Raw genomic sequence first — 25,884 nt, 5'->3', positions numbered from 1 at the left:
TGAAGAGCAAATAAATCAAACTAAACATTTATAAATGAGCTTTGTTCTCGAATATTAAGTCAAATAACAATAATTGGAATAATAACAATTATGGTGGTGGCCAGTGAGGACTTTACTTTGAAGGTTATGTCCGGAAATCCTCATCTTATTTAATTACCCTTCACCTACATCTGATATATTTCTGTCAGAGGAAGGAAATAAAAGCAGTGATGGATTGAACGCGTCACGTGAACAGTGTCAGACTCCGCACGTGCTTCCCTCCGGATAGAAACGACCAAACGAAACAGATCAAAGACGAACAAGTTTGGAAATCAGCCAATCAGCGCGCTCCGTCTGGGGTCGCGCATCGGTTTTGGGTTGGAGCGTCTCCTCCGGCCACGCGCTCCTCTCATCGATCCTTACCCACGACCCACACGTGTGAGCGCGCATGTGTGTGTGCGTGTGTGTGTGTGCGTGTTGATTTTGACTCTGAGTCGTCGCAGCTGAGCAGTGAAATCATCTCTGAGCTCGATTCTCCTCCCGGATCCAAGCAGGAGCGAGAGGAGGAGGAGGGGGGGGGATTAAAAGAGAGGAATTGATGAGAGTTCAGTGAAAAGTGGAACTCGAGCTGCTCGAGGGACAAAACAACACACGAGTGACATCTCCATCTTTTTATTATTATTATTATTATTATTATTATTATTATGACCATGGGAATAAACAGCTGCTCTGAATCCAGGATGAAAGGAATAACTCACCAGTAACACATCAAAGGAACCGGATCGATCCACGAGGCTGGTTGAGGATTCGAACCCCCGGAGGCTGGAGACTGGATTCTACTGGGATCGATCATCGGATTTGATCGATCACCTGCTGCCTCAGAGGTGAGTTACAGGGAAAGAGACGACGTTTCCTTTTCTGTCAGACACCTGTTGTTTGGATCAGTGTCACTAATAATAATAATAATAATAATAATAATAATAATAATAATAATAATAATAATAATTATGGTAATTCTAATATGTGATGATGGTGAACTTTGCACTGAAGAAATAAGTCACATTCATATTTTACTTTTCCATCATGCGTAATGAGGTTTGTGATTAAAAAATATAATTCTGTGAACTCAATTTAAAACGACGCCAGTAAATCATAAGAAAACAGGATGTGAGCGCAGTGATGATGATGGTGGTTGTTCCAGTTCCTTTCACACCGATGACACGCAGTTCACGGGCGTGTGCGTGCATGTGCATGTTGGGGGGTGGGGGGGGTGGGGGATGAGATGTCGTGGAGCTGTGACATGCCCCCCCCCCCACCACCACCATCCATCCATCCATCCATCCTACACGTTACGCTACAATACACAAAGTGCGTGCGTGCGTGTGGACTCGATTGTTGTCACCTCTTCACCTTCTTTTCCAGTGTAAACACTGACCAGCGGACCTCATTGGGACCAGTGGACCTCATGGGGACCAGTGGACCTCATGGGGACCAGTGGACCTCATGGGGACCAGTAGACCTCATGGGGACCAGTGGACCTCATGGGGACCAGTGGACCTCATGGGGACCAGTAGACCTCATGGGGACCAGTAGACCTCATGAGGACCAGTAGATCTCATGAGGACCAGTGGACCTCATGGGGACCAGTAGACCTCATGGGGACCAGTAGACCTCATGGGGACCAGTGGACCTCATGGGGACCAGTGGACCTCATGGGGACCAGTAGACCTCATGGGGACCAGAATCCAGTCCTAATGAGGAAAAAACGTAATTTCTAATTCTCCTGGTTGAGGTTAGCTAAGATGCTAGTTGTGGTTGTAGGTTGAGTCTATAGCATGAACTTGTCATCATGAAGTTGGAGTACAGGTCTTTGTCCACAATGATGGAGGTCGAAGTCCTACTAAGGAAAATGTGTGTGTGTGTGTGTGTGCTCCTGGTTTGTTGTTGGGACCTAAATCTGTTTTACACATTCACATTATGGGGACTTGTCCTCTTTATGGGGACGATAAACAAATCCCCATTACACAAATGATACAATTTGAAGGTGAAGACATGTGTTCAGGTTTAGGTTCAGGTTTGGATAAGGTGATAAGTTTACAGGTAATCAGTGTAAGTCAATGTAATGTCCTCTGAAGTCATGGAGACACAACTGTGTGTGTGTGTGTGTGTGTGTGTGTGTGTGTGTGTGTGTGTGTGTGTGTGTGAGACCTCCTCCTCTATAAACACTGATCTTGTCAGGACCAGTGCACCTGCTGTTAAACCCTATGAGACACAAATAAATATGATTGATTGATTATTGACCTTATGGGGACAAAGCTCAGTCCTAATGAGGCTTCACATCATTTCTGAGCTCCTGGTTATGATTAGAGACAAGGTGTGTGTGTGTGTGTGTGTGTGTGTGTCTGTCTGTCTGTCTGTCTGTGTCTGTGTGTGTGTGTGTGTGTGTGTGTGTGTGTGTTTGCTTCACACACTCACCAACACTCTCCTCTTGTTCTTTCACCTCATCTGTCAGTCTTTATTCCTCCTTTCTCCCATGTCCTTTGCTTTTGGCAGGACTGTCTGTCTACACCCCCCCCCCCCCTCTCTCTCTCTCCTCCTGTCTCCTCTGCCTCTCTCCTCCCATCCCATCTTGTCCCCCCCCCCCCCCCCTCTCCCTCTCTTCTCCTCCCTGTGCAGCTTGCGAGCGCGGCTGCAGGCTGAGTCTGTCACTGGGACTCACTAATGAGCCTTCCACTCTGTCTCCCCATGTGGAGGAATGTTTGCGCTGGAGAGCGAGTGAGCCGGCGAAGGAGGGGAGAGAGAGAGAGAGAGCGAGGGAGAGATAGGGAGTGAGTGAGGAGCCGAGGAGGGAGAGCGTGAGAGGAGCCGTCGTACCTGCTGCTCTCGCTGCTCAAATATTAAACAAGGGATTTCTGGGAACCGATGCTGCTGCTCTGGGACCAGCCCAAACCGTGGAGGCAGCCCGTCTCAGTGGTGCGAGGACAGGCAGTCTGCTGCTGGAGGCTGCATCTGCCAGGAGTCTGATGGAGGAGGAGGTCACTGAGCCCGATCCCCAGGCGCTGGAGCCCACCGGTCCTCCGCCGGGGACGCACTCGGAGGTGAACGGAGACTTGCCGGGGAACCCGTGCCTGAGGGACGGGACGGACGGCGTGATGGAGAGTCCGGTGAGGGAGCCTGTTGTGCTGCAGTATCCTGCCGAGTACAAGCCCGGCCAGCAGTGTGGGTAAGAATGAGCCGGAGAGGGGGTCTGTAGCTGCAGGGAGACGGGGACACTCCTGTGGGACAGATTGGTGGACGTTTGACTCCCGTTCAGCAGTGATGGTTTGATGAATTACCTTTGCACCCGGCTGATGTGTTTCCCAGCACTCGTGTGCCTCCGCTGCTGCACGTCCCATCGCCTGGGAGAGACGTTTAACCTTTAATTGCAGCGACAGGAGCTTCAGGCTTGTGTCTCGTTGATCCTCGGTGATAATCTCAGCTCGTTATTCACAGCAGAGCGACAGACGGGCGGCAGTTGGTCCTGAATGCATCTTGATGATGACCTGCTCTGTTTTAAGCATCTTCTTTGTGTGTTTTCGCTGCTGCAGCGTGCACGGCTATGAAATGTGCACGGACTCATCAGTGGTGTGAGATTGGTGATACAACCGAAGAGTGTGATCAGAATACGTCACCTCTGCTCTGATGTAAAGTTCACAGATTTCACAGATGTGTTTCTATCACCAGCTCCCTGTTGGTGAATCTTCCTCTGGTCGTGCTGGAGGAACCGGTGAAAAGTTGCTGCTGCATCTTTTTCCGTTTGAGTGGAAACTTTTTAATTAACTTTCTAATGTGAGCGCTCCTCCCTCTGCGACGTCACCCAGATGTTGTCTCCTGGTCTCTGTGATGAGGATGTGATCAGAGAGGCAACGTGCAGCCCCCCCCCCCCACCCCCTGTGTTCTGCTGATAACTTTATTTTTCCTGGTGTATATTTTAGATTCTGTCGTCGCCGGTACACAATGTTCTGTTTGTGCCCCCCCCCCCCCCCCCCTGAATCGGCCTGTTGCTATTGGCCGTTGTGCTGCGGGGTCTGATGTGAGAAATTGCCATCTGGCCTCCTTGTCATGCAGAAAGCTTTGAATAAATCTGAGCTCTTTTCATCGCGCTCTCTTCAAAGAGGCAGGACTCCGAGCCGAGGGCTGGCTCCGGGTTTTGGTGTTTTGGTGTTTTGGTGTTTTGGTGCCAGTCGTGGGTCGAGGAGATATTTCTTCGTAGAAAGGGCGAGAGGTCTCTGTGCTGAAACTTTGTGATAAAACAACATGTCAGTCAGAGACGATCAGGTGACTCAACGGACGTGAACAGAATTGGTGGAAATGTTAGATGTAGAATTCTTCTTCTTTCCTAACGAGTTAGTTGTGTAAACATTTGGAAAATTGGTCATTGATATTTTCTTTTTCTGAAGAATTTACAGACGCTCAGGACAAAAAACGTTTCCAGGATTTTTTATCCCAATTAAATTTTATATCGATCTCAATGCACTTCATAATTTTATAAAGACGTTTTATAATGAAACACAACAGTTGCCGCAACAAGATATTTGATTTTAAATGATCAATAACTTAATCAACAGAAATCAAACAAACCAACAATGACTTGGTGATTTATGAATTGGTCAAATGTTACTTTTGTCACTTGCAAACAGTTTTGTCCGTCTTTCACAAGCACCACACAACACTGACTACACAATACAGATGTTTTTAGGATTGTCTCAAATTATTTAAATGCTTCTTTTTTACTTTTATAGGATCCTTTTTCTTTGCTCTGTTATTATGAAAACATTGTCTCAACACGTTTTGTTCACCACGTCCACGACATCACAACTCCGAGGACAATGTGAATCCAGAGTTATTCATTTTGATGAAAACAATCCGACATATGAAGATAACTGATATTTAGCTTTGTGCTCTTTCTGGTTCAGGGTTGATTCCTGTTCCACTTCTCAGTTCCCTGGTCTCGTCTCCTCACCTCCTTGTGTTGCGTTCAGGTGCGTCACCGATGTCCAGTTGTTTGCAGCGTTTTAATGTCAACATGGCGTCTTCCTGCTCCTTCCTTCAGGGTCAAAGTGTTTTGATTAGTCATCTTTGTCTCATCCTTGAAGTGTCACCGTGTGTGGAGTGTTTCCCGTGCACACACGTTTAGTGGAGGTTTATTTATGTCTCAGCTGTAATTGGGTTCAGGTCTGCTGTGACCCGGTCTTAACAACACTGCGAAGACTTACAAGCTCTATAATGATGCAGTAATAGTTTGTGTAGCACCGGGCCGCCTTGATATGGTTTAATTGTGGATGAGTGGAAATACACTTTGAATTTATACTGCCAGTGGTTTTTACTTTCTCAAGATTCCTCCGCCCTGTGACCGATCATCATCATTAAAGCCGGTGATGTGTGCAGCCGTCCCACGTGCAGCATTTTACTGCTTTAATCACTGTGATCCATCAGATAGAAGAGAGATGAGCGGCTGCTCTGAGACTCAGGATCAGTCAAAGTGTTCAGAGGTCGCAACCAATCAGATCGTTTGGTTTCAGGTTAACGATGCTGTTGGTTGTTGGTGTGCAGAACTTTCTTCTTTGAACCGTCTCTTACACACAAGGTCTCGTCTCTCCGGCGGAGCAGGTTGTGTAAAGTGCTTTGCAGGGAAGTGCAGGATAATTAAAAGGTTTCAAAGTCTGTGAGCAAATGTTTTTCTTGTTTTGTGTAAGTGTAGAGCTGCTCAAACTAGAACTGCACTCGGTTGAGTCGCCTTAAATTCAATCAAGCTGCACCAAATTGCACAGATTAAAAAATATATATCCCTTAAATATGTTTGATTGTTTTCATCAAGACCCAATTAACACATAAACATAACCTCTTTGGCAGAGTTAATTAATCTGTGGTTTTGCCAATACCTGGAAAAATGGGCATCAATAGTTTCTATACAATCCAAAATAAAATCTTCAAGTTGCTAATTTGTTCACATGTAAGAGCCACAAAACAGCAAGTCATTGTTCATTTGACAGTAAACACTAAATGTAAATATGTTGCACTTCCCCTACACGCTGGCAGTTATGTCACAAGTACTGTACATTTTCCAGATCTGCACCAAATGTAAGTTCCCTGAGTTCTGAACCTCCAGAAAAACCAACAAACCAAAAACATACCTGTCAGATGTTCCAGATTTCTGACCTTTATCTGTGGCCACGTGTTCCTCAGACATCAAACTTAACCTTCACTTCCAGTCACCAAGAAACAAATACACTGGTTTATCGTGGCCTGGAAATGCATCTGGATTTACATCTGAAGCTCGGCAGACGTCAGAGTGACGACTTGTTTGTCCCCGTGACAAAAAGCTTCACGTGTCCAATCAGAGCGAGTGCAGCCGTTGACACCCGCGTGTCTCGTCTGCTCGACACGATCCTGAGCCAAACACCGAGTCCCAGTGAGTCCATTTGGGAAACAGCATCAGCTAATGGCCTCGAGTGTTGTGTAAAATCTGAGTTACTGTCCCATAAACAGATGACATGTTTCATCTGCTTGTTCACGTTCATGTGTGATCGTACACGTTGTTAAACTGTTGTTGTCTGAGTGCAGCAGCAGCAGCTCGTCGCCCTGTTGTGAGGCAGCCAAACCTTCCACACTACTGAAGAGGAGTAAAAAACAATATGTGATGGTCATTCATGGGCTGAAAAAACAATTGTAGATTTCAATAATAAGTAATTTTACGAAAATAAAGTCATAATTTTCGTCTACGTGTCATTTTAGAGCGGGAACATCAGAAGATCATTCTGTTATAAAATCAGGAATCTGTCTTTTTCTTTATTATCTTAACATTAGAACTTTATTCTCATATTATGACGAATTTCTTCTCAATTAAAACTCTATTCTTGTAAAATTATGACTTTTTCAATCAATCCCCAGCACCTCCACCCTTCCTGACTGAGGAAGGTCGGTGGTTCGATCCCCGGCACCTCCACCTCTTTGGGAAATATAATGATCCCTGATTTCCCCTGACATCTGTGCCGATAGCGTACGAATGGTGCGTGATAGAAAAAGGGTTTTATGTGTATTTGGACTCTGAGTTATTATTTATTCACCATTTAATAATTTATAGACTAACAAATGAATCAGTGCATCAAATAATATATCGTCATTAACGTGTAAGAAGAAAAAACCATGTCTGTACGTGTTGGTAAAGATTTGTAGATTCAGAATTTGTCTTAGCCGCCTTCAAAGTAAAACGCTGAGCTACTGATTCTATCTTCGTGGCTCATTTTAACCAGCCAGTCAATCTGAGCATTAAATCCCATAATCCTCTGCTCTTTTTCTCTTCAGCTGATACATGTCAGTCCGCAGGGGATGGGCTGTTTGATGAGGGTGTGGGGGGGGGAGTTGTGGTTCTGGTTTCGGCGGCAGCGGTGATCACCTCCTGATTTAAGTGATTACTGTCCCGCTCCTCGGGGTCTCGCACCAGGGCTGTGATCACGAGCAGCCTGTTTACTGGAAGACTTTATAAGAAGCGGCACATGTTGTGCAAAGTGACCTTTTCACTCCCTGATGCTTGTTTATTTGCTTATGTTTATGCTATTTTTAGTATTAAAGCGATCATGTTAATCCGTCATAAACTACTGAGCGAGCAAACAGCCGAGGAGCCGTGTTCTACTAGGAACTCAATTAGCAGACGGGTGTCAAATTCAACCCCAGAGTTACAGCTCAGGCCAAGAGGAAGACATGTGGGGAGAGAAGTAAGTGGGAGAATAATAAGATTAGATAATAGAAAGTAGAAAAATCACACGAGTGGCTGGAAGAGGCTCTAATCACCGGATCAATAGAGGCAGGGGTCCACCACACCAGCAGGACCCCAGATACAGGCTGTGCAAAGACAACCTGAGACAGTCCGGTGTGAGATCCAGGCATGGAGTCGGTATAGTGTCCAGGAACATGGGCCGAGGGGGCTGGACACCTCCAGGCGGGTGGGATCCTGTGGGGCTTCCAGATCCAGACGGACAAACTGCTGATTTCTGACCAACTGGATCAGCAGAAGGCGACAATTCTGATTGATGAGGATCCCGAGCGACGGGAACATCGAGAAGGAAGCTTGAAAAAATACCAAAGACTGAAAGAGGAGCTGGAGAAGCAAATCTTTTCTACAGTAACATAAACGTTTTCCTATCAGCAAACATTACCACTGATACAGTCTGTGAGAGGCTCATAACCACAGATTCTTATCGACCTCCTGATAAATCAGTGGAGCTCTACTTCAGTGCTGCATCACTTCATTACGACGTTTCCTCCTCTGCTGGAGAAACTCTTAATCCTCTTAAAGGTCCTCGTCCACACTCACTTTCTTCTTCTCCTGAGGTTTTTCACGTTAGGAGGATTTGTTAACGACTAAGATCTTAACCGTGAGGAGAAGTATTTTCTCATAACTTCCTCAGCAGGAGAAACTAGAAAGCTTTGTTAATATGAAGTCGCAGCACGTTATCTCACTCCCCATCTCCTGCAATGATAAACATGATGTCCTTGAGATGCTGTCGTACAATGTTGCCGTAAAAATCCCCTCATCTCACCCGTTCCAACCCTCTAACCTTCAGTTGTCATAAAAACTCAAAAGGTTTAGTTTGTCCAGTTTGGGCTTCTGTAAAAAACATGTCAGCCTCCGTAGAGAGGATCCTCTACCGATGTAAATATAAAGTATTTAAATATAAAGGCTCATTCTAGGGTTAAAGAAACAATAATTTGTACAATTTCGAGGAAACGAACTTGTGAAAACATCACTAGGATTATTTTATATATTAAATTTAGATCCTCTCACCTAAACCTTGGACCTTTAATGTGCTGTACTTCCTGTGACTCGTCTCTTTTAGTTTTCTCTGAAAAGAACGTGTCAGTACTTTTAATTGTTGATGTTCAGGGATGCGGAGGGTGTTTTGTTTGCCAAAGGTTATAAAGGAAGATTCGATGTTCGGACAAACACATCGAGGGACTTTAAACATCGATGAGGATTCTAATTCTCTAATCTCCTCTTTAAGATATATGAGAGTTACTTAAATCGATGGGTGTAAAGATGCTTGAGGAGGAGGAGGCTGGTAGAACTAAAAGAAAAACAAGAAGGTGACAAAGGAAACATAAAAGTAATGAATAAAAACGAGTGTATATTATATAATAAAAACCATTCTGGAAAAAATCTGTTTTGAGAGTTCGTCCGAAAGATAAACTTTGACTCTCGGGCTTCAGTTAATAGAAGAATAGATCGAACACCTTAAATTGTTGGGTTTTGATATTAATTCACTAATAGAGCAGAGCAGCTTTCTACTCAAACACTGATTTGCTCTCGACCAATCAATGTATTCATCAATGCTCCGACTGTAGCAGCTGTTTTTCCCTCTCTTACCCACCGTGTTTTATGGAAATGCTTTATCACTCCTCACCTCTGAGTCCAGACGCAAACATCAGTCAAATCAAACATGAGATTAAAAGAGATTAATGGGTTTTCTAAAAAAGCAATAAAACTCCTGACAGAAGCTGTAACTCATCCGTCACGCGTAGAAAATGTAAAACACACACGCGCAGCGGACTTCGGCCATTTTAAAGCACAAACGTTTGTATGTAGATTCTGTCCCTGCATGATAAGGACACCTGCGTCAAACGTGTCCTCGTGACGATGACGGGAGAAGAGCCGACAGGAAGGACGTTTGTAATATTCGTAACGACAGCAGGGAGATGACTGAATAATTGATGAATCAGGAAGTGAATAATCCTGAAGCTTCGGGCGAAAGGCTCGGACATTTCGATGTGCAAGATTATTAAACTGACAAGAAAGAAAAGATGCAAGGGAGCTGGTTTCAGTTTGTGAGTCAGCAGACGACTCGCAGGTTCCAAACTTCCAGAGATATGTTTTTATCAATTACTCGAACATAATTCATTTTATTTATAATTTAATTTGATGCCCTGGATCTATATTTAGGTGGCTGTTGTATTTGGTGCAGATCCAAATACAAATCTGGATGTAGTGAATTTAAAGGTGGTTTCATCAGGGACCTGCAAACTTCTTTAAGACGATTTCTCACACGTCTCTTTCTTATGTGTCATCTTCAGCTGGGAACCGACTTCTCGGGCTCTGCACCAGTTTAGTTGTGGTCTAAAAATACTTGTAATGTTCGTGGAAAAGTAGCTGAGGATACAACTGCAGATGTGACTCAAGAACCCAAAGAACCGAACCTCGTCCGTCTTTCCAAAGAGACGTCTTTATGTTTAAATGCCTGTTCAATCTCACGAGTTGCCTCCTAATAGAAAAGCTTTTTTAAACTTCTGACTCTGCAGAAACGTGTGAAGTTCAGCCGATGAAGACACAAACTCACCGATCAGGCCGCTGCTTCACAGAAGTTCTGTGTTTGTGAATTCTGTCTCCTCAACGTGCTCGTCGAGAAGAAATCCAATTAGAGAGGAGGAAGTAGTCCTCCGTGTGCTCTTATTTCCCTCCTGCGCCCTCGGGCTTCGATTTATTGAATAATTGATTGCTGCCGTCACATTTGCACAAACAGTCACGCGCACACACACACACACACACACACACACACACACACACACACACACACACACACACACACACACACACACACACACACACACACACACACACATTTCCTACATTTACTTCTACTCACACGAGTCTCCCTCACTGTGTGACTTCCCATTTCGAGAATGAGTTCTGCTTCATTAATAGATCTCGTTTACGCCGCTCGGTCTGTGATTTGTTTTCACTCCACCAAATATCACAAATGGAGAAACCAGCTCCGTGCAGCCGATCATGGTTTTTACACTTCATGTTGCTTTTCATTTGTCTTCAGAGGATTCGTGCTCCTCACAGGTCGTTTCTCATGACTTTTAATTTTTGATTAGTGGCTCGTTTGAATGTCTGATCACATTAATTAGACACATGAATAGATTGTGGAGCTTTTCATTGGCTTGTCGTTTGTTTGTTTGTTAAAATCTACTGCGCTGATTTAATGGAATTTTGTGAACACAAAGAAGAAACCTTTACATTTTGGAGTATTTCCACATAAACAGGCTGATTTCTTTTCACTTTCTTTAACATGACAATGTAGGGTTTGTCAGTTTGTCTGTTAGTTTGGAGGATTACACAAAATCATTAGATGTGCGTCGGTCGCAGAACCCGAAAGATTACGGTGCAGATCCAGGAATCTTTTGTGAACAATTAATGGATTTTGAATAAATCGGACTTATTTAGGGACCTGATATTTAGTGTGTATATGGTGTATTGTTTTTTAGCTGAATTATGCAAAAACTACCAAACCAATTTGCTTTAAAGTCTGTGTCGGAGTGGGACGAGACCCAATGAAGAAACCAATGACTTTTGAAACAGAAAAGATAAACTGTTGGATCCAGGTCCATCTTTTACATTCTCCTTGTTCGTCCTCGTGTCCACAATTAATCGCACCGAAAACCCCCGGTGAGTGAGACCTCCCTCCCTCTCCGACCTCTAAATGTCTCCTCCTGTTGCGTCTCAGGGAGAAGATGCCGTTCCCCCACGTGACGGCCGGCCTGCTCTACAAGGGGAACTACCTGAGCCGCTCGCTGTCGGACAGCGACAGCGACGTGATGGCCAGCATCTCTGTGGAGGAGCTCGATGGTAAGACTAAGATGAGCAGGTGATATTTTGTTTTATGTTTTTACTGTAGTCGAGAAAAATACCCTTGAATCATTTATTTATATCCAACATGTGCTCTTTGTTCTGATCAACAGCCGAAGCCCCTTTAATCTGTTTTGATCCGTTTTCAGGTGATTTATGTTTCCGGCTCACATTAATGTTCGCTCCACAGTGGAAACAGACTCGGATACTTACTCCTGGAATATGGAGCCGCATACAAATGGTTCTCAGCTCATTGCAGACGGTGGCAGCTGCTGCATGAAGAACGACTTCGTTGGGCTGTGAGCTTGTTTTCAGAGCTGTGAACCCAAATGGAGCTTTGCTTTGAGGAAACATTAAAGCAGCACGATGTTGCTTTGCATGAGCAACAGCGCCCTCTGCAGCCACACAGGGGGATTTATTCAGTTGAGCTCTGTGTCGTCCAACTCATACTGGACACTGGATATTACCCATGATCCTCTGCTTCCTGACCCAGACGAGCTGCGGCTGTAACAAATCCATAATCCATATTCATATTTCAAAGGTTTCCTGCTGAATATTGGCGATAAACTCTGGTTTTTAATAACTTCCGAGTCTTTTTAACCGATCCACAGTTCAGCTTCACTCTTCAACTCGCTGCAGCTGATAATTACAAACCAGTGAAGAGCTGAACGGCCTCTTCAACGTCGGTCAGTCCTGATTTGAGAGCTGGACTCGGAGCCACTTCAATCACATCTAACAGCACGAAGGCCCTGACCCCCCCACGTGACGCCAGGCTAAGATTTGCTTTGCCACAGGAAGCAGCTGTTTCATTCCCCCCCCCCCACTCGCTCGCACGGGTTGGAAGTGAACAGGAGGGAAATCTCAGACCGAGCTGGACATGTTAAACACATGAGGCTGTAAATGAAAGGGTTGCTTTGTCTGATATTCATGTGATGTGTCTGAGGCCCTGTAGCAGGTTTTGCTTTGAAGGGCGGATGCTGAAATCGCCTCAGTCAGACAAACGACCCTATTCTACGACACCAGCAGCCTCCTCCTGATCCGAGCCAACAAACCCGCGGTGATGCATTACTCTCTACGTAGCTGATCTCACCTGGAGCCCGGGTCGCTCTGCAGGCTCCTCTGTCCGACTCCCGGCTGCGGTTATCAACCCTTTTGTTCTGGAGTCTGTCGGAGAGTAATCACCAGAGCCGGCGCAACACAAACCTGATCAATAACCGTCGGCAGCAGTCGGCAGCCTCACGAACAAACCAGCCTCCCGCACGCATCAACGCCAAACATATGAATCCATTGATGGAACATTAAGCTGCCGCCTGGGAAATTGGCTGCACGGTGATGGCTGCATGTGCTCTGTCGGGGTGGAGTTTTAATATGCATGGAGATATTAGCAGAGGGTGCTTTTCTCATTCCTGTTTCACGAGAGCGTGTTGTTTGGCGAATAAGAAATAGTTTGGTGGTTCGAGGCTGAGGTCAAGTAAACACTGAGAAACAAACTGCAGAGGTTTCTTCTATAGGAGGAAAAGCCCAGGGGTTCGCTGTGACCTCAACTGTGGCTTCGTTCAATTCAAGAATAAGACACGACCATGGAGACAGGGAGACGGCACCAAGAGAGAATCTGAAGCAGCTAAATGGAATTCAGCCATTTCATTATTTGACCTGTCAAATGATCTGCAGTGAAAAAGGCAGCTTGTAGTTATTCGTCTATTAGTTTATTCCAGGAGCCTTTTCCATAAGATCCATGTTCTCGTGTCTTTATATCATTTCAGTATAGATGCAGGTTTGCTCTCAGTATTGTAAATTGGCCAAAATCTAAACAATGAAACTCCATTTTAACCATTCACTTCTGTTTAAGTGACAAAATACCTAAATATACCTTTTTTAGAGCTAAATACTGATAATGAGTAAAAAATCAAACCGATATATCAGCTTATGGCTGTTATTCCTCAGATGTCATTAAGGCTTGATATTTCAAATGAACCATGAACTTTATTATAGAGTAGAAGGATCTGGATCCGGCCCTGATCCAGATCTGAACCCAAATTTAATGAGTTTCATGGAAATCAGTTGAGTAGTTTTGCGAAATCCTGCTGAATAACTAACAAACAAGGTGATAACTATTAAAAAGGAAAACACAAATACATAGACCTTGAAATAAGACAATAAACACAGTTTGACATAAAATATAAACATGAAATATTCTGTAAAATACAAGTTTTCACAGATACCAACATAATTTTTATCAGCAAAAAAATAAATTGGAGCTTTGACAGCACTGGTGCTCGTACTTTACTGGTTCTTATGTCCTCGTCCATCCAGTCGGATTAGTGCATAAATGACTCTTATTCTGACAATAACAACATATGATATGTTTACTTACAGCACATGTAAAGAATACATCTATAAATACAGGAACTAAAAAGCAGCCTAGATACATGTTGTATATATTTGTGATTCTCCTGCAGGAAATAATAGATATGAAACAGTCAATCTGGAGCTGTGTGTTTTTCATTCAGACGCCACGGGGGGAGACGGCGTTCACCTTTCTGCCGTCATCATTAGCTGCGCCTCCCGCCTCCTCGCCGCTGCAGCGCCGCACGTTTCTGCACATTCAACACTTCACGATATCCAAACAGGCAATTCACTGTATTTGTCCAGGGCCATTAAAAAGCTCGCCGCGGCGGGCCGAGCTGTCACATGGTCGGCGGAGTGGCATCACTCAGCTGTTTTCTCTCTGTGTCTTTATCTCTGAGGAGAAGCTGCTGTTGTCTGCAGGGATTCATGACGTCTGGCTCTCACCTGTGTCTTAGTGTATGGATAATGCTTTGGGATGTGACAGCGTGAGTCAGTCACTCTGAGGGAAGCAGCTTGTATTTATCCGCCTGCGGCCGTCGCACAGAGAAAAGCCACTTTGTGATGCGAGTGTCCATCTGAAGACGGGAGCCATGATCTGTGTGCTTCTTCTGCAGAGGTGGAAACAGTCCACACCTCCTTTACTCGAGGAGAAGAACAGACAGTTTGAGACAGTTTGTGTTTGTGTCGTTGTTTCCAGGGATTGGGAACGTTTCTGCGTTATCAGTGATGTTGATGTTGCTCCTCTTCCTCACGGACACGTTCCTCTTCTGCACGGCTGAGTCTCCCTCTCTTGTCTGTTTGGTCTTGATCCGTCTTTTACGCTGTGTTACGTCCGTTGTGCGTGATCTGCACCGATAGATACACAACAAGGAATCGTCTTCTTGATGTTATCGTCCATTTAGATTGAAATCTGTCTCGAGGTGGCGAAGGCGGCGCTCAATGACGGATAAGAAAAATGGATAATTCCCCTCAAATGCATAAAACGTGTAAGGATTAGAAAGTGCAGATATTTGTGTTACATGGGCTGCGGCTCAGGAGGTAGAGCGGGTAGTCCACTAACCAGTGGGTCGGCAGTTCAATGGGTAAATGGTAAAATTGTACTGGAAAACGCTTTGAGTGTCACTTAAGGACAGTTACAAAGTATTTGTACTTTACTACTTCCCTCCTCTGCTTTTTGTGAAGTTAAAGTCAAGGAAGATTCTTTGCATGAGTAAAAAACTATTTTTTCCTCCTCGGCAGCGATGAAAGTTAAACGTGTCGATCCAGGAGCTTTAAATATCCCATGGATGATGTCGGTTTGGGACGAAACTAATTCAAACAGAATCCACAAGATGTTCCATCGATCTCAGGGAGTTTTCCTCAACGTGTGTGTGTGTGTGTGTGAACTCTTCTCCTGCCGAGCTGCTGCTTTCAAAGCCCGGTCTCTGATCCGGGGTCCAGTCGGAAGCCGGAACCAGGAGCTCGTCCTTTGAGCTTCTACACCCAAATGCAAATTGGAGTTAATCTAGTGTGTCTTCATTAACACTCCAGTCGCTCTGAGCAATGAACCACATTTCTAATGACCGGCCGCTGCTCGTGTCTTAGTCGTCACGCTGCCGTTTGTTCATCTAAACGTGTTTCATGCTTAATGCCACGCTCTGCACACAGATCCACGTCCTCTGTCCTCTGTGCCCTCTGGAAGCAATTTGTACTTCTCCTGCAGCTTCATTATTAATGTGCGAGCAAACAGGTTTTTTTGTCTTATTCATTAACGAGTCTATGCAAATTGAGTCACAGAGCGTTGCAGGACCAGGAAGAGGAAAGAGGAGAGAACAGGAGAGAAGCTCTGCTCCAGACCCAATGCAAGGACGGATACAGGTGTAAAGATTCACTGTTATACTCTGTTCTTCTGTCTGTGCAGGAAAAAACTCTCCATTACATCCAGAACCCCCCAAAAATACACTGAGCTGTTTGTGCCACATTGCAGATGGAGAAAGTGACGGCAGCTGAATCAGTCTCGTCTGACGATGAATTAGCCTCTGGGGGCAACGGCCAATAATTTAGGACCAGAGCAGATATCCAGTGTATTCAGGACCCCTCTAAAAACAAAGGAGTAGACGGAAATTCCCGAATACTTACGGACGAAGAGAATCAACATGGTTACGCTGCGGGGAAAAAATGCTCATAATTGCAAAGTATGAAATCTTGCAAAATAACCATGAAAACATTTTAAAAATCCAAGCGGAATATCTTATTTTAATCCAGTAGCAAATTAAAACGTAATTGAGTCGCTGTGACAAAAGCGTTTCAGGAAAATCGCTTATTCACGGCGTCACAACAAGCGAGTAACGAGTCTGAGAGTAACGAGTCACGTTCGTTCCTCCCGTGTCCCAAATATGAAGTTTCAGAAAACATTAAGTTTCTATGTACAGGACAAACGTTGCATAAAAGCGTCAGCTAAATGATATGTAATGTAATGTAGTGTGTCACTATTATAATAATAATAACTTTGGTTGTGTCAGGCGTCTTCTGTTCGCCTTACACACGATTCCTTTATTGCACGAGTCAAACGTTTATCCACACAAAACACCGACAGTTGTAGGAGTTTTATGTCCAGATGACATTTTGTCCAAACTCTATAAACACCTTTCTTCATATGAATGGTGTCAGTATGTTCCTCCTCGTGTTCTCTCCAGAGGACTTTAACATCTCGTCTCTCGTCCACAGCTCCTTCACATTCACATGCGCTGATCTGTTTGTAGAGATCAGAGTTGAAAGCGTTTGAAAAACCGTCGGCCTATAAATAACTCTGATGAAGATTTTAAGAGCTGCACGAGGTCGTGACCTTCGGTTCCATCCGTGCATTCAGGGAAACGACTTTTCTCTCGGTTTTATGCAAATCAAATGTTAACCACACTTTCCTGTGACCCCGTTAAGCAGGATTTAAATTATTTCCACATTAGGAGCAGCAGGACATGGACGTATCTTTATGGGGTTTTTTATGGCTCTAACATATCCCACGTCCACAGTTTCGCCCACTGTACAGACTTCATATGTAGTAGACTGGTATAGTGGAGTTGTGGGGGTGCTCCTGTCCGTCTCTAACAGCCGACTGCAGCAGCCGTAATATTTGAAGCGGAGCAGCATCTCCACCACCTGCTGAGCTGAGTCTGAATCCACAGTGGCAGTCCAGGGTGAAGCTCGACTCCCGGAGACAGGCTCTGAAGCCGGGACTCAAAACAGGCTGCTTTATTTAAAGGTTTAGTGAAAAGGGCAGAGGGAGAAATCTTTTCTAATCCACACTCGGGCTCTTCCTCCACTGAGCGTGCTGAGCTCCAGCAGGCGGCAGGAGGCCGGCAGGGAGGGTTGTGACTGTTGACCAGCGACGAGCTGTCTTTGATGGAGAGCCGGGGGGGGGGGGGGGGGGGGCAGGCGTTAGGCACCTTGTGTCCAACCCCAGATCGACAGCAGGTCCAGCTCTGCAGTGTTTGTGTCTCCGAAGCTCCGTCTCCAGACTTAGAAAGAGACTTGGCCTCCTGCAGCGTTGGTGCTGGAGAGGATGAGGCTGCGTGTGGAGCTGGAAGCTGCTGAACGTTTACTGACAGGTTCAGATTCAGACGTGCAACAGACAAGGTGTCGCAGCAGGAGCCTGAGGAGCTGAGGGGCCTGACAATGTTTATATCACACTTTAAAGATTCTTCAATAATATCTTATATATTTAGTTGAGTTATGTTCTAACATTATCTTTCAAACCCAAAGAAATCCACAATTTTAATTAAGTTAATCTCCATTCACTGTCCACTCGTCATAGATCAGGATTATTTTGCTGCGTAACGTGAAGGAAACTTATGACAAAATGTAATTTTGTTAGGTTTGGCTGCTTTTTTTGTCATATTTTATGGAACATTTTTAAATATCTTGTTTACTGTTGGTCGGATTAAAAATGATTAAATGATATAAAATGATTTTGCAGCCCTAATTTTGGAGAGGAACTTTTCAGAGACACAGTGAGATTAATCCTCGAAGGGGAATATTACAAAAATATTTGATTATAGATACATAAGTTATCCTAAAAGTAGACAAAACTACATCCAAACTTTTTAAACAACAGATGATGGACAGAAGGGACAAAACCCAGTACACAAGAAATGTCGATAAAACCAGTTGATGCTCCAGCAAAGTTTTTAATTACCTGACGGGTGACGTTTCACTTCAGGCCCCTTTTTTAATGAAGTTAAAGTTCAGCTGACGACACCAACACGAGCAGCAGCTGTGTCTCTGGTGAAGCCGAACAACACAGATGTAGGTAAGAGGTGCAGCAGCTGACATCATGTGAACCAACACACACTCGTTCACACACTCGACACACACACACGCCCTCATTAACACTTCCACACCGCACGACATCGTTTCCACACAACATGAACAAACTCTGCAGGAGTCTGAGTTCGTGTTTTGTTAGTTCTGCTCGTTGTGGTGAAACTATTCCTGCAACAATTGTCGGATTCTGGGGTCGGAGAGAAGCTGAAAACTCCCGAAGTGCCCGCGAGTCTTCGACGGAAGCATCTGTGCATGAAATGGACGCAGTCATTTGAATATATAAAGCTGGTCTGTGTTGTTGTTCTGCTCCGACATGCTCAGGAAACAGATTTTCAATAAAGGCCTGAATCACTGATGGATTTATTCATGGGCCACTCGATGCAGGGGGACGGCTCTGATGCGTGTTTGTCAGCAGTTCTTTGTGCACATCCTGGAAAACGTTATCTCTAAAACAAGCTTTTGTCCCAAATGATGATGGAGCGTTTATTTGCCGTGGAGCAGCTGTTTGAGGAAACAGTAACATGCTGTTCGGATGCAGGTCAGAGACTGCGACCTCTTATCGGCTGCTGCAGCTACTTAACACCGTCACAACACCGTTCTCACTTTTTAGGAGACGATTCCTGATTTTTTTTTTTTACGCTTCGTTTACGCTTCCTGGTTCCAAATCATTTTCCACCTGAGCGGCTCCGAGTCGCAGCAGCGTCACAGGTAACTCGCTGATTGATGGGCTCGTTTCCTAATGACTGGTTTTTTTGGTTCAGTTTGGGGAATTTGGTTGTTTCAGGTCAGGAGATGCTGTCGCAGCTCGTTTGTTCCCTGAGCATAAAAAAAACAATCAAGTCATTTAGCTCTAAAATGGTTTTAAACTTTTGTTAACATTTAGTATCTGTGTTGTTTTTAAAGTCCCTGCAAAGCAGCTTGAATCGTGAAATCGTGAAATGTGCTTTACAAATACAACTTTGCTGCCTTGACTAAATTCTGCAGTATCGTCCCGCTGCATCATTTTAATATACTCTTTAAGATAAGATAAGATAAGATAATCCTCTATCAGTCCCACAGTGGGGTGTAAGGAAATATAAGAAACATATGTATAAAATAAAAACTAATATATAAGTGTAACAACATGTGCAGTGTGAGAATATGTGTAGTGAATGGATTCATTGTGTTGCACAGATGTTCTCTGTTGTGTTGCTGCTGGGTCAGACGCGCTGGCTCTGTGGTTCCCGGGCAGGACGGAGTTAAACCATCTATTCCACTTCCCGGCCCCTCGGATTATTCGGTGCCCGTCGGTGTGCTCATGCATGTCAGTAGTGCAATCACTGTGTTCTTGAGAGAAGTGACATTCCACCTCTATTTAATAACACCAGATGCCTGTCAGTCTCTCCGTCCTGCGGCCGCACAGCCTCTCCTGTCCGCAGCCGCAGTTATGAAATATGCATTTAATAAGGCTGCTGACTCGTCCCTGTGCCGACGTGAGGGAAGCAGCTGCTGACTCGACTCTGAGCGAGTCTCCGACTGAGTCGAGAAAACGTGGTTTCAGCAGCTCAACGTGTCGACGCCTCAATTAAAACATAAAAACCCAAGACGTTGACGTGGATCACTGCTAATCTCAAGGACTCATTGAAAATGGGAGGATCAGAATCACCTGATTTGACTTTTTATGTCTCCACAACGGTGACAGCCTGAGATCAGAGGCGTTAAGGCTTCACCTCGTCTGTTCGTCCCTTTCTGGTGAACACGATATCTCAACGACCTTCTCAGGTGTGAAGCTCAAGGTCACTGTGATCGCACAAACACGTTTTCTTGAGAACTCATTGAGGGAATTCTTTCAAATTTGGCTCAAATGTTGACACCGACTTTCAGATCAACTGATTCGATTTGAAAGGTCAAAGGTCTCGGTGGCCTTCTGCCTTTAATAAATCTGATTTATACATTTTTTTGTTCTTGAATTTCAGACTCATTCATCTTTAATTCTGATGAATCCGATTCTGGAAAGTGGAGCAGTGATGATGAAAAGTCAACTTTCTGCACTTTTGCTTTTCCAGACTTGTTTATTAAAAGCACAACACACAAAAACAGCCACTGAATTGATTTAACTTTGCTGCCGAGTCTCAACAAGAAATTGCTGTTTTTTAGTGGCTCTGTAGGATGTTTTATTATTTTCCTGTAGTTTATCTGTCACGAGCTCTGGTCACTATAAAGTGAAAATATGAAAAACCACAGAGGTTTTCTCTTCACTTGGGACCGTACATCTCTCTTTTTTCCCACTGCTGCCAACGACAAAAGTAATTTCATCAGTTAAAGGCAGAACTGCAGAGAATATTACACCCTGAGGAATCGCAGCATAAATCTACACAAGATGTTGAACCAGAACAGATTTTAAAATGGTGTGTCTGATTCTTACCTCCATCAAGGAGGTTATGTCTCCCCCCCCGTTTGTTGGTTTGTCAGACATAATGCGATTTCTCTATATCCGAGAACCGAGCAGTGATATTCTACATCCTGAAGGTCACAGACGAGATGCCCTTGAGCAAACCACAACCCAGCTCCTGGTGTAAATGCAGCTTTGGGGGTTTGTGATCAAACTAAAAAGATTGAGGTGTCACATATGAAAAGAGGAAACAAAGAAGCACAGAGAACGGGTTTGGCTGGCGAGTGTAAGAGCATTGAAACGGGTGGAGGTGACAGCGGCTGTGACAGCGGCTGTGACAGCAGGTGGAGAAAATGGATCGATGGGTGGAATTGATCTTGTTAACTCGAGTCAGTGGTGCGAGGCCAATTGCATAACGTGCAGCCCAAAGCTGGGTCAGACCGAGAGGGAGGGAGGGAGGTGGAGGGAGGTGGAGAGAGAGGTGTGTGAACCATGATGAACGAGGGAGGAGGAAGAAACGCCAACTAACTTCATTAAAAAATCACAAATGAATTCAAAGCTGCGAGAAATGAATCACTGCCAAAGAGAAGAAACCTTCACAGGGCAGATTGGAGAAATAATAATAATAACGAGGTTGTTTGGCAGCGTCATGCAAACGCCGCCGTAAACGAGCGGGCGTCGGTGTTTATGTCCGAGCGTCTCGGCGGCAGGAGGCCGGTGGTTTACAGATGCTCAGAGGATTTCCTGGTTTTGTCTTGGCAGAGATCCGGGAGGCGTTTAAGGTGCTGGACCGCGACGGGAACGGGTTCATCTCCAAACAGGAGCTGGGCATGGCCATGCGCTCGCTGGGTTACATGCCCAGCGAGGTGGAGCTGGCCATCATCATGCAGAGACTAGACATGGATGGTGAGTCACGCGCACACACACACACACACACACACACACACACACACACACACACACAGGTGTAAAGATGTACCGAGTGACGCAGATTGGATTCCTCCCCTCATGTGTACACGTATATAAATACACCCTCAGCCACAGACACGGTTTCATCAACAGGAAACTTTACAGTAAACGTCAGTGTGCACGTTTCCCCTGTGACAGTTATTCATGCATTCATGCTCCGTGCACTGATTTCTATCGCAACCACTCGTCACTTCCACTTCACACGTGGAAGTGAAACTCGTCCCGGGAGAGAGAGAGCGACACATATGACGTACGTGATATTTATAAAACATACAGACGCATGACGTGTTGTGGTCGTTGTAGGTTTTGATATCGGTTGTTTGGTGAAAACGAAAATCAGACGGTACGAAGTATTCACAGCAGCAGGTGAATCTGAAAACTGCTTTCATACATAAAGTACTTGTGTTTTCTGTGTGTGAGAGTGAGATATGCATCAGCTGAGTTTAAAAAAACGTGTATTTTTACAAAGCTGGAAGCAGAGTATTGTTTAATCAACTTTTAGAGCTGATTAGTCAAAGGTCAAAGTCAAGGTCGACAGAAATATGATGTTAAAGACACATTTATGAAGATTTTTGAGTTTTCCATCGGCCTGCACCATTCTCATCTTAAAAACACCTTGAGGGATTCTTTTTAAAACTTGCCACAAACATTCACTTGGACTCAAACATGAACTGATTAGAATTCAGTGGTCAAAGGAAAACGTTGCTGTGTCTTGTCAGCGTGGAATCTCGAGAACGCCTCGAGAGAATCCTTTCAAATTTGACCCAAATGTTCAGTTGGACTCTGACATTTCAACATGAAATCTAAAGTTCTGCCTTCCAGGGAATTCCTTCAAATTCTGACCAGTTGTGACTATGACTCACGAATGAACTGATTTGATTTCAGGGGTCAAAGGTCACAGTGACCTCATATAAAATAATGCAAGTAGACTGGAGCTGCACTGGTTGGTGGAGGCGTACGACTGCAGGGTGATGATTCTAGTGTTTGTTCATTATTTATTACAACAAATAAGATTTGAGTCACAATCTACAGCTTATTTAGAATTCATCATTATATGTTATAAATCATATTATGATGACATCCTAGTGAAATTACATTATTACTATATAAAGGTAATTGTCTGATGTATACAGCGTGTTTCATTCCTGCAGCCTCGTCCTCACCTGTGACCTTTTAACCTTTAGTTCCTGAAGAGGATTCTGTCACACAGCGACGCCGTCTGTATTAAATGTGATCGACATTTTAAAAAGGGAAGTCGCTTACTATTTTTGTAAGGCAGGGATTAAGAAATAGCAATATGCAAATGTCTGATCACTGGGAAAATATTCATGTTCATCTTGCCGCTACCTCAGCCTCTGATAATTGCTTTTCCATCTCAGTGTGGAGGGAGAAATACAGTAAATTCAAGGCTGGATATTAAAGTTTCAGGAGTTAGTGTCTTTATTCCTCTTCTGACTCACGAGCTTCAGACTCTCAGGAGACCGTCGCTGCGCCGGTGCCTCCGGGCCTCGGTGGCGTCGCCTCGTCGAGTCGCAGGCGAAGCAGCTTCCGGAGACTTTCTGATGAAGGTCACAGCCGCTTTCTGTCTCAGAGAAGTCGGAGAAGTGAAGAGATGTTTATTTATTAACCGTGTTCCTCTGTGTGTCTCTGTGAGGAAAACCTGTTTCCCATTAAAAGCACCAGAACTCGTTTGTATCGACTGATCATTAGCGTTGTTTATTTAATCCTCATTGAATCTGAGGACCGACCGGTCGCTCAAGTCGTTTCTTGTGTTTGTTAATTTACTGACGACGTCTCACTCAGACGATCCGACAGGTTTACACAGACACATTCGCTTCTCTGTCATGTATATGGAAGAAATCACAATAAATCTGACAGTGAATATTTGTAACATTGTTCTGCGGAGGAGACTGACTGCAGAGGAGATGCTGCAGTCCGCCATTGTTGATGTTGCTGCAACAAGGCGGCCCGAGGGCTGCTGGGAAATCAGAGACGTATAGAGTGACATCATGATGAGGCTCTATGGCGGCTCTAGCTTGTGGGACAGAATTTTTCCCCAAAGATGTTTTTAGTAATTTGAACACACTGATGTTTTAGAAGTTTTCACGTTTCTGATAAGTTTGGTTAATTAGCTATTTAGTGCTATAAACACGTCATGATTGACAAGCGGAGAAACTTTATTCTGTAGCTCCACACAGCGATCACCGCTGCGCAGACAACAGGAGAAAGTGGAGCTGTGTCGTCCATCTTTATTTTCCGTCTTTGTTGCAGCAGTTGATGGTTTTGTTTAGAGGAATAAAAGGTTGAAGCAGTTTCTGTAAAACGACTGATTAGTTTGATAACATGTTAAACTGAAGATGATTTAAACCCTCATCCAGATGTAAACAGCTGCTCAGCCTTTTGTTTTTACACTTACTTCATCATTCATTCTCCAAAATGAAATTTCCAACTACATATGAATTCCATCTACAGAACCTGTTGCCTCCCTAACAAATAATATTTTTGTGGCACCTCAACGATATCCACACAGTCTGAGTCTGAGTCCGTCACAGTCCGAGCTCTCTGCTTTCATCCGCTCTCTTCCCGTGTCGTGTCACAACAAAGAATCCGCTGGAAACACAACAATGAATTATTGAAGCGAGACGGGAACTCGTGCTTCCTCCAGTTGAAGGCGACCGAGTCAGATTAAAGACGGAAGGGAACGAAAAGTAAATGTTTGCTGAACGCAGATCTAAACTTTCATTTCAAGAGAGACACGGCTTCAAGGTCATTGACGCCACAGGAGAAAGTGGAGCGAGTGGGATCGATAGTGAAACAACAAAGCGGCTGCTGGACTCTCACACTTCTCCACCGGGGGCGAAACGGAGCTCAATAACAATCACCGGGATCTGACGGCTGAGACGAGCCGAGCAGATAACTCGTCGGTATCTTCTGCAGATCAGGTGGAGCTCGGGATCGATGGATCTGATCCTCACAGCTGCTCACAACGCAATCACCCTACAGTCTATTCTCATTCCTCTGCTGACGCCCCCCCCCCGCCTCGTCTGCCTCGCTTGGCTCTTCATCACCGTGACGACACGCACGCACGTGAGACGACGGTTTCACACGCGGCTCGGTGAATAACCAGATATCTAACAGGACGTGTTAACAGCCCATAATGTCATGAATAACATGAATGAATGAAAGTTTGTGGTGGAAATTGAAAATATGTAGATATCTTTTTAATTGTCCTTACGTCAGTGTTAATGTGGCCTGTTAAAAGGTACGATTCTGACATATAAACATATAGATCCAAACTACCACCTCTTCATGTGACCTAAAGCAGGATGTACAGTGTAGGAGGAATCCCACGGACCTGCGTTTATCTTCTTTACTCTCTTATTTCCACTGGAGCTGCCAGGAGGCTGCGCTCACTGCCAGCCTGTTGTTCACCGAGTGAAAGAGGATTAATATGATGTCATCAGGAGAATTATGAATCAAGACGAGTCATATTTTATTTCGTTGTGACTTTAAAATGTTCGACTGGCTGAGGGTTAATGATGATCACACATTTTTCATAATAATAAAGTTACAATAAATAAATGACACAGGCAAGAAGACGCTGATACGTTATCACACGCAGCTCTGAAGGGCTTTTCCATTATCAGGTCCATCATCCCATAATGCATCTGGTCACAAAATCAGCCTCTCCACCTCCTGAAGTTCTGGTTTGGTCACGAAAAACTCTCCTAAGACAGATGTTTAGCCTTTGTCTTTGTCCTCTGGTCCGGTTCCATTCAGCCACTGTGTCACGGTGGTGCAGCGGTTAGTGATGTCGCTTCACAGCAAGAAGGTTATTCCTGTGTCTGTGTGGGTTTTCAGATACTCCAGCTTCTTCTCACAGCTTCAAAGACATGCAGATTGGAGTCAGATTAATCTAAATCCCTGCTTCCCTCAAAGGATACGGGGAGTAGATGATGGAAGGACGTTGATGGATTAAACCTGAAGCTAGAACCAGTAAATGGGCCCTAAAAAGACTTTCACATGACATCCACTCATTAGTTTCAGTGGAAATACAACACATTTCACGTGTTGTGCAGCCTCATCCTTGCAAAGGCACAAACTCTATATCCTTCCTTACCCTTGCACCAGTTCACCCAGTCCAACGTTCTCCCTGCTGTCATCTCTCGTTCCCTGCATCGTAACACTGCTTCGTTTGCTCAGCGCTGAACACAGAGAGCAGTCAGTGGGCATCAGACGGGACAGAGCCAGCTTC

General features: G+C 44.6%; 1 protein-coding gene across 2 annotated transcripts in view; it reads left to right on the top strand.

Moving 5' to 3' along the window:
* Positions 1-625: 625 nt before the first annotated feature.
* Positions 626-25,884, top strand: part of caln1 (calneuron 1) — a 51,340-nt gene continuing 26,081 nt past the window's right edge. Inside the window, exons 1-3 of one of the 2 annotated variants that reach the window (XM_034603498.1) lie at positions 626-863; positions 11,520-11,641; positions 21,423-21,566. In XM_034603498.1, coding sequence (XP_034459389.1) covers positions 11,527-11,641; positions 21,423-21,566 — 259 coding nt within the window. In that variant the 5' untranslated portion in view covers positions 626-863; positions 11,520-11,526. Of the gene's footprint in view, positions 864-2,661; positions 3,203-11,519; positions 11,642-21,422; positions 21,567-25,884 lie in introns of those variants that run through there. The other variant, XM_034603497.1, reaches the window with a different exon arrangement.

This window comes from Hippoglossus hippoglossus, chromosome 13, assembly GCF_009819705.1.
Source record: "Hippoglossus hippoglossus isolate fHipHip1 chromosome 13, fHipHip1.pri, whole genome shotgun sequence".
Lineage (NCBI taxonomy): Eukaryota > Metazoa > Chordata > Actinopteri > Pleuronectiformes > Pleuronectidae > Hippoglossus > Hippoglossus hippoglossus.
Note: the sequence above shows the minus strand (reverse complement) of the source record. Positions and strands in the feature narration are given on the sequence as shown.